At 45.6% G+C, this 18237-nt stretch overlaps 1 protein-coding gene across 1 annotated transcript in view; it reads left to right on the plus strand.

Moving 5' to 3' along the window:
* Positions 1-18007, plus strand: part of SEZ6L (seizure related 6 homolog like) — a gene marked incomplete at both ends in the record, with an annotated part of 195154 nt that extends 177147 nt beyond the window's left edge. Inside the window, 5 exons of the mRNA XM_082668040.1 lie at positions 8799-8993; positions 12110-12142; positions 13926-14040; positions 15395-15497; positions 17978-18007. Of these exons, the coding sequence (XP_082524166.1) occupies positions 8799-8993; positions 12110-12142; positions 13926-14040; positions 15395-15497; positions 17978-18007 (476 nt within the window). The remainder of the gene's footprint in view (positions 1-8798; positions 8994-12109; positions 12143-13925; positions 14041-15394; positions 15498-17977) is intronic.
* Positions 18008-18237: the final 230 nt, after the last annotated feature.

Here is an 18237-nt window from a genome sequence, read left to right on the forward strand (position 1 = left end):
CGGATTCCCCAGGAGGCCCTGGCCCTTCACAGCCCTGCCCCCAGAACACCACAAGTACAAGATGTGGAGATTTCCTGACCTGGATAGAACCCACATGGCCAGACGGTGGCCACAGTAAATGTTTCCATTGATGAGTCATCCCCAGCAGCCTCACCTCGGCCAGCATGCCAGGCTCTAGCTGGGTGCCCTTCTTCATTTAAAAATTCCTGTCTCTGAGGAAGCAATAGCTCAGAGCAATTCACGATAGCCCAGGGAATTTGGGCAGGAGAAGGGCCCTTCATTATAGCAGAACCGTTAATTGCACAGGACTTCAAATCTAGCAGGTCAGGTTTGCATCTCAGCCCTGCCACTTGCCAGCTGCGTGACTTTGAACAAGCCAAAGCCGGTGTCCTCATCAGAAAGAATGATCATGCCAACCATCAATATAGACGCTCATAACAGTGTGTCTGGTATATAATAAGTGCTCAGTTAACATTGGTTGCTAATTACCACTCAGTTTCACTGCTCCACTACTGTAGAGTATATTACAAATCATTCACAGCAATAACCAAGAAACCTGATTTTGAGCGTTTCACACAGATGTGCTCTAAAAATGTACATTTTTTCCTATACTTAAAGAGAGGGGGGAAATGGGAGGAACATAAAAATGAGGGTAGGTTTGTGATTATGTCTATAAGACCATCAGTCCAAGTCACTTGAATTCCTGGGAGAGAACAGGTTGAAATCACACGGATTGCCGTCAGAATTGTTTAAACCTTAGACACGTGATTCTCAACCAGGGGTGAATCTGCTCCCCAGGGGACAATTGTCAAAAGCAATTTCTAGAGACATCTTTGGTTGTCACAACAGGGGAAGAGGAGTGCTACTGGCATCTAGTGGGCAGAGGCCAGGGATGCTGCCCAACATCCTACAGGGCACAGGACAGCCCCACCACAAAGAATTACCCAGCCCCAAATGCCAACAGCATCTAAGTTGAGAAAACAATCTTATTTCGAAGTGTGGGTACCTCCTCGGTGTAGGAATGTCATTGACCAGCCACCAGCCACATCTCAGCTTAAGAGTGGGGTCTTGGTCCAGTCCGTATATGTAGCAGGCAGGAAAAAGTGAAGTCCAGAGACATTAATTGATTCACCCAAGGTAACACAGTGGATCCCGGCCTCCAGTTTCAAATTCAGGTCACTTCCTCATCACTTTCCTGCCATCTTCTGGGAGCTGAAGATAAATACAGATGCCTTCAAAGACAGCTGGTTTCTGCCAGAAGTGGAATTCCATGTGGAATTCTTTTCAGACTCTTACTGATGGTTGGATCAAAATTGAATTGGATTGACTTTGGAGGCAAAGACTCAAATCATGACTCAGCCACTTCCTTCTTGTGGGACCTTTCGCAAGAGACCTTCCCCTGAGCCTCAGTTTCATCATCTGTAAAATGGCTGTATGGTGCGGTGATTAACAGTGGACTCGGACCACTTGGATTTGAATCCTATCTCTCCCGCTAACTAGCTTGACAGGTTACCCAGCGAGACACCCAACAGTTCTGTGCTTCATTTGCACCGATATGAAATGGGGAGAGTCATAACAATGTCTGTGCCTTGGGGTTGTTGTAATAATTAACTGAGTTTATAGGTACAAAGCTCCAAATAGTGCCTGGCTCATAGGATGCTCTCAGTAAACTGGCTATTCTGGTCAGTACTGTTACCATCTTTAAAGATTTAGGGGAGGATTAGAAATAATATCTGCAAATCATCTGGTACAGAATGGATATTTGAATATTTTGGAAATCAGTGGATTAAATTATTAATTTCTTAACCATGTCAAGACACCTGAGCTGCAGTTCTGAGCCCTAAACCCTTCAGCCCTAAAGTTCTGGCTGGACTTTAAGAGTCTATTTCTGTTTTGTAAATCAGTTCATTTGTACCATTTTTTTAGATTCCACATATAAGTGATATCATATGGTATTTTTCTTTCTCTGTCTGACTGACTTCACTTTGTATGGTCATTTCTAGGTCCATCCATGTTGCTGCAAATAGCATTATCTCATTCTTTTTTATGGCTGAGTAATATTCCATGGTGTGTGTGTGTGTGTGTGTGTGTGTGTGTGTGTGTGTGTGTATTCCACATGTTTATCCATTCATATGTTGATAGACATTTAGGTTGCTTCCATGTCTTGGCTATTGTAAATGGTTCTGCATGTATCTTTTTGAATTAGAATTTTCTCTGGGTATGTATGCTCAGGGAGTGGGATTGCTGGATCATATGGTAACTCTATTCTTAGTTTTTTAAGGAACCTCCGTACTGTTTTCCATAGTGGCTGCACTAATTTACATTCCCACCAACAGTGTAGGAGGGTTCCCTTTTCTCCACTCTCCAGCATTTGTTATTTGTAGACTTATTTTTTTATTATTATTATTTTTTGCGGTACTCGGACCTCTCACTGCTGTGGCCTCCCCCGCTGCGGAGCACAGGCTCCGGACGCACAGGCTCAGCGGCCATGGCTCATGGGCCCAGCCACTCCGCGGCATGTGGGATCTTCCCGGACTGGGGCACGAACCCGTGTCCCCTGCATTGGCAGGTGGACTCTCAACCACTGCGCCACCAGGGAAGCCCATTTGTAGACTTTTTGATGATGGCCATTCTGACCGCTGTGAGGTGGTACCCCATTATAGTTTTGATTTGCGTTTCTCTAATAATTAGTGACGTGGAGCATCTTTTCATGTGCCTCTTGGCAAGCAGTATGTCTTCTTTGCTGGCTGGACTTCAGAATCACCTGGGGAGCTTTAACAAGAATATTTGGGGGGACTGATTAAAATTCCTTAGGGGGCAGAGCCGGCTCACTGAATAACCTAGGGTGATTCTACTATGAAACCAGGTGAGAACAGCTGAGGACACCTCCCCTTCATCTTCCGACCTGCTGTCAGTCTCTTCCTTTACCTCCAGATCTAAGAATTTGTCCTTTGTCACTTTCTATCTCCGCAGGGCCAGGACAGTGCCTGGTACAGGAAATATTGTGGAATACATGAACATTAAGTTACATGAAGGCAGGGGCCATGTCTGTCTTGCTCATTGCTGTATGTTCAGGGCCTGGCACATAGAAGGTGCTCAAGAAATATTTGTTATACTCATTAATCTGTTCATTTATGAAAGAAAATTCCAGGGGAAGTTTGTAGGGAAATCCTTCTGCATTGCCACTGCCACCTGCTGGGCACTCTGCTACACTGCAGGTAATACACTTTTTTTTTTTTTTTTTTTTTTGTCTTAAGGATTTATCTTCTCTTGAGGATCACTTACTAGGAAGCTGGACTCCCAGGAGGATGGAAAGCCAGGGAATCAGATCAGCACTTACCTGGGGTCTGAGTCTTCACTCTCTCCCAGTAGAGCACTGGATTTCCAGGTTTCCTCTGAAAACCTTCCCTGACCTTCCCACCTCTGACTGACTCAGTGAGGTTTCTGCTGTGTTTCTCCCATCACAGCTGCTACCAAGCACTGGGTTGTAATTACCTGATAACTGTTCCTCTCCCCCACTAGACTGAGTCCTGGGAAAATCGGAACCATGCTTCTTTAGTTCCCTACTCTATACCAGCTCCTAGCACAAGCCTGGAACATAGGGACAGAGCAAATGTCTGCTGGACTGAAATTTTTTTTTTTTAAACCCAAAGAGTGAATTCTAGACTCTGGAAGTTCATAAACTGTAAAGTGTAGTGCATGGGGCTGCATTTCCCAAGGAGTATTATATACTCCATTGGTGATACCCATGTGGCTTTAGGCAGTGCCCAGATTAACTTTTCAAGGTTAAGAAAATCTTTAAAAATAAAACTGACATTTGAAACCTGTGATTATAAGAATGTTATTATTTGGGGTGAGGCTAAATTATGTAGCACTGTTTAAATGGAAAAATAAGTTAATAGAAATTTTTAAAAAGATTAATAAAGTTGGGTTGAAAGTATGACCAAAATTGTAAAACCCAGAAAAATAACCAGCGTTTACTGGGTGCTGCTATATGTTGCTCACCCTCACGTGCATGAGCTCACTTCATCATCCTAGCAACCCTACGAGCTATCCCATTTCACAGATGAGGAAGTTGAGGCTCACAGAGGACAAATATCTTACCCACAGGTGCATAACTAGGATCTGAATCCCAGGCCATTAGGCACTTGAGCCCAAGAACTTCTATTCTGTAATCTTCTTTCAGTTGAATTGATGTAAGGTCTTTTAAGAAACATTTATTGGGCACCTACTGTGTGCCAGACTGCTGAAGATACAGCAGTGAGTAAAAGCCAACTCCAGCTCCACAGAGCCCAACCAGGTTGAAGAGCAAACTTTCAGAGGAATCATTAGGACTTGGGTGCAGGGTTTGGGTCGTGATGTTATTGCCTGTGTGTATTATAAAAGTAAGGCGTGCCCAACCTGTTTTTAAAACGATACATCAGTATGCTATATAGGACTATAAAATGTCAAAGGAAAATTTTCCCTTCCTACAGCTCATACCCCAGGCACACTCCGCAAGGTTAATGATACCTTACCAGTCCTTCTAGGTGTCTTCCGTGGACGCATAATACAATGCTGTCTTTAAGGGTTCCCGTGATTGATTGAAGGAAGACATTGTGGTTTGACCGGGGGCCCAGACATGGTAACATTGGCTGTTCTCAAGTGCCCGTGGGTGAACTTCAACCATAGAGATGACCTTGGTTTAGTGGAGGGATTAGCTTTGGTCAGGCGTTGACTGAACCACCTGGTGCCTCATTTCTGGGAGTGTGAACTGAAGGGAATGCTAGTCCATATCTCTGCCTCTCTCTCTCAGCTGCTCTAACAGCCCCGCCCCCGCTGACTTGGGGGTCTCCTCCAGGTGCCCCTTACTCTTTTGAGCTTCTCTCTCTGATAGCAGCTGCCATCTCTTTTTGTTTAATTGTCCATTTGCATTTGTTTGCTTAAAGCACTGAGACCACAATCGGTGGAGGGCAGGAATGGCGTCTGATTCGCCTTCTGGCCCCACTGCTGGGTGCGTTGTCTGGCATGCAGTAGACACTTGCTAAATGTTTTCTGAATAAAAGCTCGAGCGCCTGCCAAGGTGCATCTGCATTGTTGTAGCCACCTAGCGACCCAGCAAGTCCCTTTCTACAGGCTGGCTTCCTGGATTGCAGGTATGGGAGGAAAACAGTTCTTCACCCCTGACGAAGGCTGTTATTGAATTACAAAGAAAAAAACCTTTCAACCTCAAGAGGTTGGAACCCTAGGAACCTTCGGAACCTTCTAAGCCAGGTCCCTGTCGACCCACCCATTCAAAGAGATCAAAGCCCCAATTCCTCATTAGTGGTGATTACTGTCTCTAAGGCATAGTCATTCATTCATTTGTTCCTTGGAAAGGTGATACATTAAAATGCCTTCCTGAATGTCAGGCAGGTACCATGTGTAGAACAGTAGGGAGTGGTAAGGATTGTGGCTAACTGGGGAACATACTTCTTATCTAAGGGGGACAGCTTCTACTCAACACCATGTGAGTTGAGTGCTTGGGCTCCAGGTCACAATCATTGCCATGTAGTTATGTGAGCCCAGTATTATCTTATCTTCCAATGTTTCAGAAGAAGCCAGAAATTCAGATTATTACATGAAATACCCTGATTTGCACAAGCTAAGCAGAGCCCATGTGTAGGTCAAATTCACAGAGAAATAGGGTCTAGTTGGGACTTCTGTTATACTATGTGCCATCCACAATTTCCATGGGGCGAGGGGTTATATCTGTTTTATTCACCTCTGTGTCCTCAGTGCTACTTATGTGTTGGCACATAATAGGTGTTCAATAAACATTCATTGACCCAATGAATGAATGAATGCTTCCTGTGATGCAGGCAAGGTGCTAGGCACTGGAATTCCTGGCATGAACGTAAGATGAGTTTCCAGCCTGGGAGTGAGTGGGCAAGGTGAGAATCAAACAGTGCCATAAAAGATTCTGAGGCTGTGTTGGAGGTCTGTGAAGGTTATAGAACAGGGTTCCAAGAACAGGGCAATTCATGCTGCTGGGGACAGATCTGGCTCCTTGGGGGAATTCTTGAGATCTGCCTTGTAAAATAAGGTGCTTGAAACAACCCATATTTATTATCTTACAGTTTCTATGGGTCTGGAATCTGGGAACAGCTTAACTGGGTCCTTTGGTTCAGGATCTCTCATAAGAGAGACCTGAGTCTCATCTGAGGCTGGAGATCTCATCTGAAGGCTCAATCAGGGGAAGGATCCACTTCCAAGCTTTGGAGCTCCTACTCCAAAGACAGTGGAGAGTCTGCTAGCAAGACAGAACTACAGTCTTATATAACATCCTCATGGAAGTGACAGCCCTTTGTCTTTGCTGTATTGATACTTTATTGGTTGGAAGTGAGTCACAGGTCCTGCTACAAAGAGCTGCAAAGAGTGTTAATACCAGCAGGTGAAGATTATTAAGGGCTGTTTTAGCCTTTCCACTGCACTCTCCTTTATTTTTTTTTAATTGGAGTACAATTGCTTTATAACGTTGTGCCAGTTTCTGCTGTACAATGAAGCGAATCAGCTACATGTATACGCATATCCCCTCCCGCTTGGACCTCCCTCCCACCCCCCTCCCCATCCCTCCCCTCTAGGTCATCACTGAGCACCAAGCTGAGCTCCCTGTGCTATACAGCAGGTTCCCACTAGCTAGCTATTTTACACATGGTAGTGTATTTATGTCACTCTCCTTTAGATAGGAAGGGGAAGGGCATCTCAGACAGAGGGAACAGCGTAGGCAAAGCACAAAAGGGTGAAACAGAGTAACCCATCTGGCAAAATGTGACTAGTTTGATGTAAACTAAGGAACCATTTGAGAGGGAGGCAGGAAGCAGATGGACAAAGCCCTAATAGCCCAATCTGGAGACCCTGCCTCTTCTCCAAGCGCAGTGGAATCACCAGGTGTGAAATAATAAAAGACCCACCTGCTCCACGTTCTAAACCGAGGGCCTGCAGAGTCAGGATGATGGCAAGCTGGGGGATTACACTAGTAAATTGTAAAAATCACTCAGATATTATAGGAATCCTTCAGGTAAAAGAGGCAGCATGTCATCTCTTCCGAGTTTCACTAATCAACTGAGTATTGGAAGCTGTGGACAGAAGCTTGTTTCTCTGAAACATGTATGGCAGGTGCAGCTGTGATATGTAAAGACTTGGGTCTTTGTACAGCAAAGCAAGATCCAGAAGGAGCAAAATGTTTTAGGATTTGGCATAGAAAACCCCTTGTTCTCTGTTTGTGGGAATGTAAAATGGTGCTGCCACTGTAGAAGACGGGATGGTGGTTCCTCAGAAACTTACATGTAGGATTACTGTATAGTCCAGAAATCCCACTTCTGGGTATCTACCCACAGAATTGAAGGCAGGGTCTCAAAGAGGTATTTGCACACCCATGTTCATAGCAGCTTTATTCACTATAGCCGAAAGGGGAAGCCATTCAAGTGTCCATTGACAGATGGATGAATAAACAAAATGTTTGTCCAGCCATACAATGGAATATGATTCAGCCTTAAAAAGGAAGGAAATTCAAACACAAGCTACAACATGGATGACCCTTGAGGATATTATGCTCAGTGTAATAAGCCAGTCGCAAAAAGACAAATACTGGATGATTCCACTTATATGTGGTCCCTAGAGTAGTCAAAGTCATAGAGACAGAAAGTGGAATGGTGGTTGCCAAGGGTTGGTTGGGAGGGGAGATGGGAAGTTAGTGTTTAATGGGGACAGAGTTTCCATTTGGGAAGATAAAGAGTTCTGGAGGCTGATTGTACAACAATGGAACTGTACAGAATGAAACTACTGAACTGTATACTTAAAATGGTTAAGATGGTAAATTTTATATTATGTAGAATTTTACCCAATTTAAATTTTTTAATAGTAAGACTTTTTAATGTTTCAGGATGTGTAGTCTTGTGTGCACAGCAGTTTTTGCTGGCTTTCCAGCCCATCCAGGTGCTGAAAAGGAACTAGATCACACGCTGGCCCTGGAATGGGTCAAACTGTCAGGTTCAACTCTCCAATAAGTCTTAAGCTAGCAGGTGTCATTTATGATGCTCCTACTGTATATGTTAGGGTCATTTGTGTTCCTACTGTATACCAGGCCCTGAGCTTCCAGCATGCCTGAACAGGCTCATCTCCAGTGAGGGAGACTGGTAGTAAATAATTAAATACAATACAGTGTATGCAATGCTGTGGTGGAGGAAGAGCCGGAGAGATTAGTGACTCAATTAGGGGTAGGGGGCATCAGGGAAGGCTTCCTGAAGGAGGAGATATGAGGACTGAGTATTGAAAAACAAGACTTATCCCGGCTGTGTGGACAGGTGAGGTATAAGGTGAGAAGCAGGAGGAATATTTCATAATTTAGCGACACCACCGTCCATTATTTACTGAGTACTTACATTTCAAGGGCGTGCTAAAGCATTTGCACGTTATCTTGTTTAATCTTCCAAGTCCCTGTGAGATAGGTACTGCTATTATTGCCATTTTACTGATGAGGAAACTGAAGCTCAGAGAGGTTGTGGCCCTTGCTGGAGGTCACACAGCTAATAAGTAGCAGAACCCAGATTTTTAACCCAGATTCCACAGCTCAGTATATCCTACTGTGCCCATGTGTAACCCATGCCCAGAGGTGGGAGAGGGAAAGGGGAGTTTGAGGAGTGGGCAACAGTTCAGTTCAAGGTGGGGATGCAGAGAAATGATGCTGGAGAGACTGGCCTCAGATCACACAGGCTCTGAGTAGGAGTCCCCAGAGATTTACATCGTCTCATCAGAGCTCCTTTTGGCTTGCATTTCAGCGGAGGAGTCCCTGGCATGTGACAACCCAGGGTTACCTGAAAATGGGTACCAAATCCTGTACAAACGACTCTACCTGCCAGGAGAGTCCCTCACCTTCATGTGCTATGAGGGCTTCGAGCTCATGGGCGAAGTGACCATTCGATGCATCCTGGGACAGCCATCCCACTGGAATGGGCCACTGCCCGTCTGTAAAGGTAAAGAAACCACCGCCTCCCCACCCCCGGAGTCCCGGGGAATGAGGGACCCAGAGATGTAAAGACTGACTTGCAGCGATTCTAAACTTGCTCTAAAAAGCCAGGCTACTGTGTTTCACTAAATTTAAGACACCACCGTTATTGTCTGCACTGCTGAGGAAGGACATGGCTTCCAATTAAACTATGACACGGTGCCTTCTCCTTTCTTAGCATTTTTGTTTTTACTTACTAAAAGAGCTTAGGTTTTTATCATAAAGGAGAGGCAGCCTGCTTTTGACTCCTGCTTGGACAGCGTGGCTGAAACGTTTCCCGCCTCCTGCACCCCCTTCTCACAACCACTTGGTTCCCAAGGGTGATGGGTGTTCCCCTGTCGCCTCTGGGCGTTCTCCCAAGATGCTCACACCTATCCTCCAGGTACTGATGGTCCTGGGCTGATGATTGCACAAGCACAGGCATCTTGAGCGCCACCTGGTGGCAGCGATTGTAATACCCCAGTGATTGTAAGACACCCCCCATCTCAGAGATGGTGAAAAGGGGGGGAAGTGTATTTTAGAATCAGTGAACCACTCATCGTTGAAATTAAGTTAGGGCACACCTAGTGAGATTTGGATCCATTTATCCGTGTCTTTGAGGTGTGAAATTCATAATCATATCCTAAGTATGTTCAGCGCTTTAGGCAAGTGGATTTAACTTTTTATGGTGTTGGTACCCTTTTGAGAATCAGGCAGAAAGCTCTGAATTCTCTCCCCCGGGGGAACTGAAACATGCAGTTTTACATTTCTACTTGGGAACCCGTAACTTCAGCGGATCCCCAAATGCTCGTTCATGAAGTCCAGCATTAAGGCTTAAAAATACTTTCCCGGCCAGAATTTCTACTCCTGGGTATAGGCACAAAGTAATTGAAAACAGGTATTCAAACCAACACTTGTACAAATGATCGTAGCAGCATTATTCACAAAAGATGGAAACAACCCAAATGTCCATCAGCTGGTGAATGGATAAGCAGAATGTGGCATGTTCATATAAGGGAATATTGTTCAGCCGTAAAAAGGAATGCTATAACATGGATGGACCTTGAAAAGGTGATGCTCGGTGAAAAGAAGCCAGACACAAAAGGTCACGTATTACATGATTCAATTCGAATGAAATGTCCAGAGTAGGTAAATCCGTAGGGATGGAACTCAGATTAGAGCTCCCCAGGGGCTGGTGGGGAGGGAAGAGTAACTGCTTAATTGATACCGAATCTCCTTTTGAGATGATGAAAACGTTTTAGAACTAGATAGAGGCGATGCTTGCACAACATTGTGAACGTACTAAATGCCCCTGAATTGGACACTGAATTAAAATGGTTAATTTTATGTCATGTGAATTGTACCTATAAAAAAAGATTTTCCCTGCATCACCCCATTGAAGCCTCATGACCATACTCTGAGAGAGGTGAGCCGTCATACCCATTTCACAAATGTGGACAGAGAAGCTCACAGAGGTTAAGTGACTTACCCCAAACCACACAACTGGTATAAGACAAATTTAGGATTTGAACCCACTTCTGCTAATTATAAATTCCCTGCCCTTGAAACCCCACCGGGTGAGGCAGTGCTGGCCCCTCAGGTACAACAGACCGTCTAGCAGGAAAGACATTGTCTTGGGAGACCATTGCCCTTTTCTCTCCTCTCCACTTCCACTCCTGTGATCCACCCTGCCAACTCTGTAATGAAATAATAAATCACTTCCTCTTCCCCAAAAAAGTGGGGTCCATCGTTTGTGGTCTGGAGTTGGAGAAATGACAGAGCACCAGTGTGAGACCACCCCCTGGGACTCAGGGGCCCTGGGTTCCCAAGGACACTGCCCTGGCAGGTCCAGGAAAGGGCCCAGGAAGCTGCCTCTTAGCACGTGCCCCCGGGGCCCACTGATCACACTCAGAGGTTCAACATTTCCTTCCATTTCTAAGATTTCATGGAAGCTCATGCCCTCCCAGACACGCAGTCAAGGTCCCATTCATGTCTTGGGTAGGAAGCATCTGCCTTAATCTTTCCATGTTCCTAATGCCCTGGCTCCAGAGATGTCTGCAGTCAGTTAGTTAGCTTTCTTGTCGGCTGGTTTTGTTATCATCACATGATAACGATGAAAGTCAGAGAGTCACTTTGACCGAAGCTCTAACTAGGAAATCTCCGTATTATGTAGGACACCGCTATTGCTGGGCCTTTGGGGGGCAGCTCCTCCCACGACCTTATCATGCAATCTTTCCATCGAAGCCCTTCACTCTGGGGGTTTTGCATCCCTGAACCCCGTCCCTGTGGGTATATTTTTGTGCTGAGGTATCATGATGACTTTGATGCCAAAGCGTGAAGACACCAGCCCCCATCATCCTGAACTTCCAGAGGAGTTGTACAGGGAATCCAGGGGAATAAACCAACTGCAGAGAGTTCCAGTCTATGGCAATGAAGGAATGAAAATATGGAATAAAAATCCTATATTCCAAATCAATATGGAATAAAAGTGAAATTAGAAAGGTTCATATAAATGTATATTTCAAAGCAGGAAAACAATTTCACCTCTGGCTGGGCTCAGGATTTCGGATTTGTAATTTTGTCTTGCCCCTCACCATTCATCAGCCTTGGTCCGACGCAAAAACACTGAAGAGACCAGGACTATGTAGTTCAGAGCAAAGGCCCAAGAAAGCCAAGCAAGTTTAAATCCTGCCTCCATCACTTAGGAGCTGTGTGGTGTCAGAGAAATCACTTCGCTTCTCTGAACCTCTGTTTGCTTATCTGTTAAATGGGGATGAGAATAGTATCTACCTAATGAGATTGTTGTGAGTGTTAAGTGAGCAAATATATATAAAGCTCTTGATGCCCAGTATCTGACATATGGTGAGTATTCAGTAATTATTGTCCTTTTCCTTTCATATCTGTCTCATCTTCTCTCAGGAACTTAGGAAGGGAATGAGGCATTTCCACTAATTCCGGTAGCCTAAGATTTAAAAAAATAAACAAAACCACAGCACTACAGCAAAGCATGGAATGGACTTTTGCACCTAATTTGGGGGGGGGGGTGCTTCATGCAAACAGAGTGAATTCACTTGACATTGAGCAATGCTCCAATTTCTCTTTCAGTTAATCAAGACAGCTTTGAACACGCTTTAGAAGGTGAGTCCCATGAAGAAAAAAATCCCATAAACCAAGCTAATAGCAGAAAGCAAGGGAAGGTCCTTGGAGATCCTTATCGAGGCATTAACAGAAAGTTAAGCAAAAATGCTGCCTTCACACTGCTGAGGATAATTTCAAAACAAATGACATTGTAAAGAAAAAAAAAATCATTGAATTTGCAACTTATAGTCCTAACTATGACCTAAAAGAGATTTGACGCCTGTTCTGTTCATGATGACGAGGTAAAAACATCTGGGAGTTCACGTGCCTGAGAAACACATACCCTCTTGTAAAACTTTTCAGCCATGTGGTGCTATTTGGGGGAGCTAAATCCAGAGATGCCTCACCTTTCATGCTGAGCAAGCTCCTGGTTTTGGGAGGGAAAGGTCTTCCCCAGGGGATGCTCTGTGGTCTGTTTTCCCCTCCGTCTTTTTCTTCCCCAAAATAGCTGTCCCTGGATCCCCCTTGTTTTCTGTTCTTGTTAGAAATTACCAAGTGAGATTTATTAATGTGGAACAGATGCTAAAAGTGATCCACGATTTTGTTTTATCTTCCCTTTTCAGTGCATCCCACACGTAAAATGTTCTGCATTCTGTATAACCTTCGTTCAGTTTGGTACAAAACCACTCACTGGGCTGTCGTGTCAGGAAAAAAATAACATATTTTGTTTAAAAAAAGTTTTAACTAATTGGACAGTTTTTTATATTATTTTTGGAGCCATTTATCTTTCTGACAATAAACTGTTCACTCAGAATCTGGGGCAGTGGAAATTACATGTCATTAGTTGCTCTCTTCTGCAACAGATGACATTTTAATCCAAGCAGACAGAGCTGGAGCTCAAATACATGTGTAGGCTGTGGGGAGCATGTATCGGGCACTCCGCTAGAAGAAGAAGGGCATTTGTGGTGTTAGGCTCTATGCAGGCCCTTCCTTCGCTGTCTTGCAACGGCCAATGGACCATGAGAACATCTCAAAGGCCTGGGTTGCTCAGCGGGTGTGATGCCATCGTAATGTTCTGGGCTCGCACATTTATCGTGGGTATTAAGACTGATTTTTCAGACCCAAGGAGTGGTGGCTAACGGATTGCAGATTTGCATAACGCCGAGCTCTGTTAGACGTGGCTGTGGAGAACGGCAGAGTGTGTCCAGAAGGGATGTGGAGTCTGCCTTCAAGCCTTTCTCGGAAAACGCCCCCTTCCCCGCCTCCACCTCCACAATAATCATCATAGTTCTTGTGATTTCCTCTAACCACTGGGAGGTAGCGGGAGGCCCCAGGTGAGGCCGAGAGGGTTGCCTGAGAGTGTGCAGCCATGGCCTCTGAGGATGAAAACTGTGTCTTCATGGTTAGGGTGTCATGGGGTGTGCGGTGGGGGTGTCATGAGGTGTGCAGGTACCGAGCACTGACCCAGCTGCTCAGCACCCTCTGCTGGAGGGTCTGATTGAGCAGGTCTGGGAGGGACCTGCCAGTCTGGACACAACTCTGTCTTCTCCATGGACTGTCAAGCAGATCTGCCTTTCCAGTTAGCACGTTGGGGATTTTCTCCAGGTCTTCCCTGGAATTGGATTTTAACCAGATTTCAACTGATGACCACCCCATCCAAGAATAGGTCTGGGGCTCTGTTGCCAAGAACCAGCACCATTTCCTTTACTCTTTGCCTCTTCTCCCTTCTGGAGATGGTTCTCCAGTGGCTGGCTCTGTGACATTAGGTCTTGGAGTGGGTGCGGGGCTGGGAGGGCGGGTACTCCCCTGGGAGCCAGGGGCCTTCACCGGCTTGTGCATTTAGTAGCAGAAGCGGCAGCCGAGACATCTCTGGAAGGGGGAAACGTGGCACTGGCTATCTTCATCCCGGCCCTCCTCATCTCCTTGCTGCTGGGAGGAGCCTACATTTACATCACCAGGTACGGGGCTTCGGGTGGGAGTGGGGCTCTCACCCACTCGGCGATCAGCGTGCTGAGGGGCAGGGCTCGTCATGGACCCTGAGCCTCAAGGTCTCCACTCTTGGGGACAGTGGCATTTGTGTGATTGAAGGGATGGTGTGATTCAGTTCAACTCTGAGAAATATTTAGATCGTGCGCCTGCCAGCCCTTCATGGTAGGAGGGCTGAGCATGCAGCAACAAATCAGACAGACACGCTCCTGACCCCACAGAGCTAATGCTTAATGGGAGAGAGAGACAATTCCTATTGCCAGGCACACTGACTCATTCTTCCCTTCATTCACTCATTCATTCCCTCACTTATTCAGCATGTATGCATTGACAGTCTAATGTCATTGTCCCAGGTGTCGGGGATCATAGAACGTGCCTTTAACAAGGAAGGAAGATATTCATCTATGGCTAGCATATTCACTAATTCGTTCAATTTCACAATTATTGAGCACCGACTCTGTACCAGGCCATTTTCTGGGCTCTAAGACCATTGTCGTGAACAAAACAAAAAGAAATCGTTGACATGTGGGGCACAGGTTCTAATGGGGGAAGAGAGACAATAAGTAAAGTATAATATAAAAGTAAGTAGTACATTAGAAGGTGAAAAATGCAGGGAGAAAAAGAAAACTTAGAAGAGAGAAAAAGGGAGCTGGGGTGAGGCAGTGGTTGCATTTTAAGTGGGGGAGGGGTAGAGGAGGCTCCAGTGAGAAATCACATTTGAGTAAGAGCTTGAAAGCAACAATGAGTAAACTATGCAGATACCTGGGAGAGGAGGATTCCAGGCAGAGAAGCAGCAAGTGCAAAGGCCCTGAGGCAGGCATTTGCCTACTTTAAATGGTCCCTGTGGAGCTCACAGTCTGGAAGGGGGAAGAGGAGAAATACACACATTATCACACACTATAATAAACACAATAAAGGAAAGAGACAGGGTGTGGGAACAGAGACCAGATCTAAATAGGTGGTCAGGGAAGGCTGCTCTGAGGCAACACAGTATATGCTTAATAAATGCTCATTATTATTGCGCTTGCCCTTTGCATTAAAGAGGGACTTGTATCATCTTACAGGAGAAAACACATTAAGCTCCAGTAAGGGGAGGTCCGGGGTTTTAAGGATCACCGACTGGGTTAGAAATTGAGAGCGATTATGATTTCAGCTTTTACCCCACTCGGATTCTCACCTACAAGAGGCCGTCTCCACACATCCTCCTTGTTATCCATGGAGGTGCCCATGCTCAGGAAGTGGCACCCACCACTCCCCTGTGGGACTGTAAGGTGTCTCCTCGTCCAGGAAAAGTAACTTATCTTCCCTTCACCGTCTCTTCTCCAGATGCCGCTATTACTCCAACCTCCGCCTGCCCCTGATGTACTCCCACCCCTACAGCCAGATCACCGTGGAAACCGAGTTTGACAACCCCATTTATGAGACAGGGGTGAGTGGGTCTCTCTTCTCTCCCTGGTGCCTCCCTCTTTGCTCTGAATCCATCGACGTCAAAACGGGAGGTTTAATTTCCTTTTGCTCACGATGCTGCTGGCAGAAAGGCATGGCCAGTGGTCCTCCTGTCTCATCCCCGCCAAGACCCCTATTGAGGTAACTGCTGGAGAACTCAGCTCGTTCTAGGAATTGATGACAAGCCTGTAACTCTTTGTTCTTAGCAGAATGGCCACAGAAAGAAGGGGCTGCACCAGAGACCCATGGAGAGACAGCTAAAATGGGTCCGAGCCCAGCGGTGGCCTGGTGGCAGTGGGCAGCATTCCCAACATCTTATTAAACTATATTCCTCATTGAATGGCAGTGCGCACCATCCCCACACATTTGAGCAGCAGCCTTGTGTTGGTACTAGGGACACAGCTGAACCAAATAGACACAGTCCTTCCGTTAATGAGCTTATAAGCTCACAAAGGAGACAGATATCAATAATAGTAGTAGTAGTAGTAATGGTAATAGTAATATTATGGGCCAGGCGCCTTAAATGCATAATCCCCTTGAATCCTTGTAACTCTTTGTGATGGATTCTCTGGTTATTTCTGATTGGCTGATGAGGACATTGAGGTTCAGGGAGAGGAAAAACGATTTGGTCAAGATTGCACACAGCCAGAACACACAGCCTGCAGCCAGGATGCAACTCTGTTAGCCTCTCTTGCCTCTCCTTGAACCTCAAACAATCAAATATGCCAGTGAATATCTTGATTGCAACAAACCGTAATTTTTAAGGGCCAACCATAATTTTTAAGGGCCATGAAAGGAAGTGGACAGGGTGCTATGAGTGTGTGATGGGATGGGAGAAGGCCATCTCATCTCATCTTTGAGAAAGCTGAGTCATATAAGGTGGCTGAAAAAGATGCCAGGAAGACAGGAGAGCACGTGCAAAGGCCCAGAGGCATGTGTGAAGAACAAGAAGGCTGGTCACGAGTTTGCAAAACCACAACCTTCAAATTCACTGTGTGACGATGTACAATCATCTCCCAATATTGGGGGCATAAACTTGTTCCGTGTCCGTGCTAACCTTGCAGCACTCCTGCTTCCTCTGACCTCCTGTTATCAATTGATGTGTAATAATATTTTTGCAAATTTAGGAGCCTAAAGGACACACATTTATTACCCCATAGATTCTGTAGGTCAGGAGTCCAGGCACAGCTAACGTAGGTCCTCTGCTCCAGGACTCACAGGCTACAATCAAGGTGTCAGTCAAGGCTGCAGTCTCATCTGTCGCTTGACTGGGGAAGGAACCACTTCCAAGCTCACATGACTGTTGACAGCATCCAGTTTCTTGCAGGTCGTTGGACTAAGGGGCTCAGTTTCTTGCATGCTGTCAACCTCAGTTCCTTTGTATGTGTCCCTCTCCATAGAACAACTCACAACATGGCAGCTTGCTTTTTCAGAGTCAGCGAGAGAGAGAGAGGTCGCAATCCTACAAAATACAAACACGGAAGTGACATCCTAGCACCTTTGCTGTATTCTGTTGCTTAGAAGCAAATCATAGGTTCTGCATACAGTTAAGGGGAAGGGATCATACAAGGAATGTGAATACCAGGAGGTTGGGGACCATGAAGACCACCTTGGAGCCTGCCCCCCAAACTTGCATCTACCATGAAGCACAGACAGAATTGCATATCTGTGTTGACCCAGTGGGAACTGTAGACCTCCATTAAAGCATGTGACAGTGACATGGGGCCGAGCCTATGACTTCTTATATCTCCCTACTCCTCTGCCCTGGGGGCCTGGAGTATATTACACACACTCCACGAGTATTGGAGAAATTGAACTGGTTGCTGCCTACGTGTTGTGGTCATTTTAGATATGGCACTGGTAAGACAAGGTCATATGTTATTTTACATTGTGTATAGCTTGTTTCTGAATCCTCAGAGAAGGTCAAGCTGATGAAAAATAGCCCTTTAGAAACTAGACCTTATTAAGACTTATTCGTGTATGTATCAGTCACCTAGCACTATGATAATGCTGAGTAACAATCCCAAAACTCAGTCGCTCAAAGTAACAAGCGTTAATTTGCTCATCAGTCCATGGGACAGTGTTTTCAGCTAGTTTCAGCTGGGTGGTAGTCCTGGTTTGGCAGTGCTCACTCACACATATGTGGTTGGCTGATGACTCAGCTCTGCTGTCCATGACTCTCATCTTCTTGCCGGCACTAAAGGCCATCAAGGCATGCTCTACTCGTGGTGAAGGCAGAAGGGCAGGACGCCAGCAGCAGAAACACACAGGCACTTTTCAGGCCCCTCTTATGACCCACTTTCCCATAACCCATTGGTAAAAGCAAGTCAAGTTTAGAGTAAAGAGCACTGCAAAGTCCTATGTCCAATATCTTGGATACAGAGAAGGGTGAAGATCCAGAACGATTCATGAGTCACTCTGCCACACAAGGGGTCAACAGATCTGTGCTTCTCTCTCACACAGGAAACCAGAGAGTATGAAGTTTCCATCTAGAGAGAGCTCCACGTGACAAGGGAACTTACAGATACAAACTCAACTACAGCCTCCTCGAGAAATTCATCCAGAGACCATGTGGCATTTGATGGAAAGCCCAGAGTGTCGGCTGTCTTTTCTTTAGACTCTTTACTGAAGACTTTCTGTTTTCTTCACTGTATTTATTATATTTAAAATCGAAATAGGTGTGGTTGGATGTATTGCAGCTGCAGCCAAATTTGTGGTACAGC

This window comes from Grampus griseus, assembly GCF_964374135.1.
Source record: "Grampus griseus genome assembly, chromosome: 12".
Lineage (NCBI taxonomy): Eukaryota > Metazoa > Chordata > Mammalia > Artiodactyla > Delphinidae > Grampus > Grampus griseus.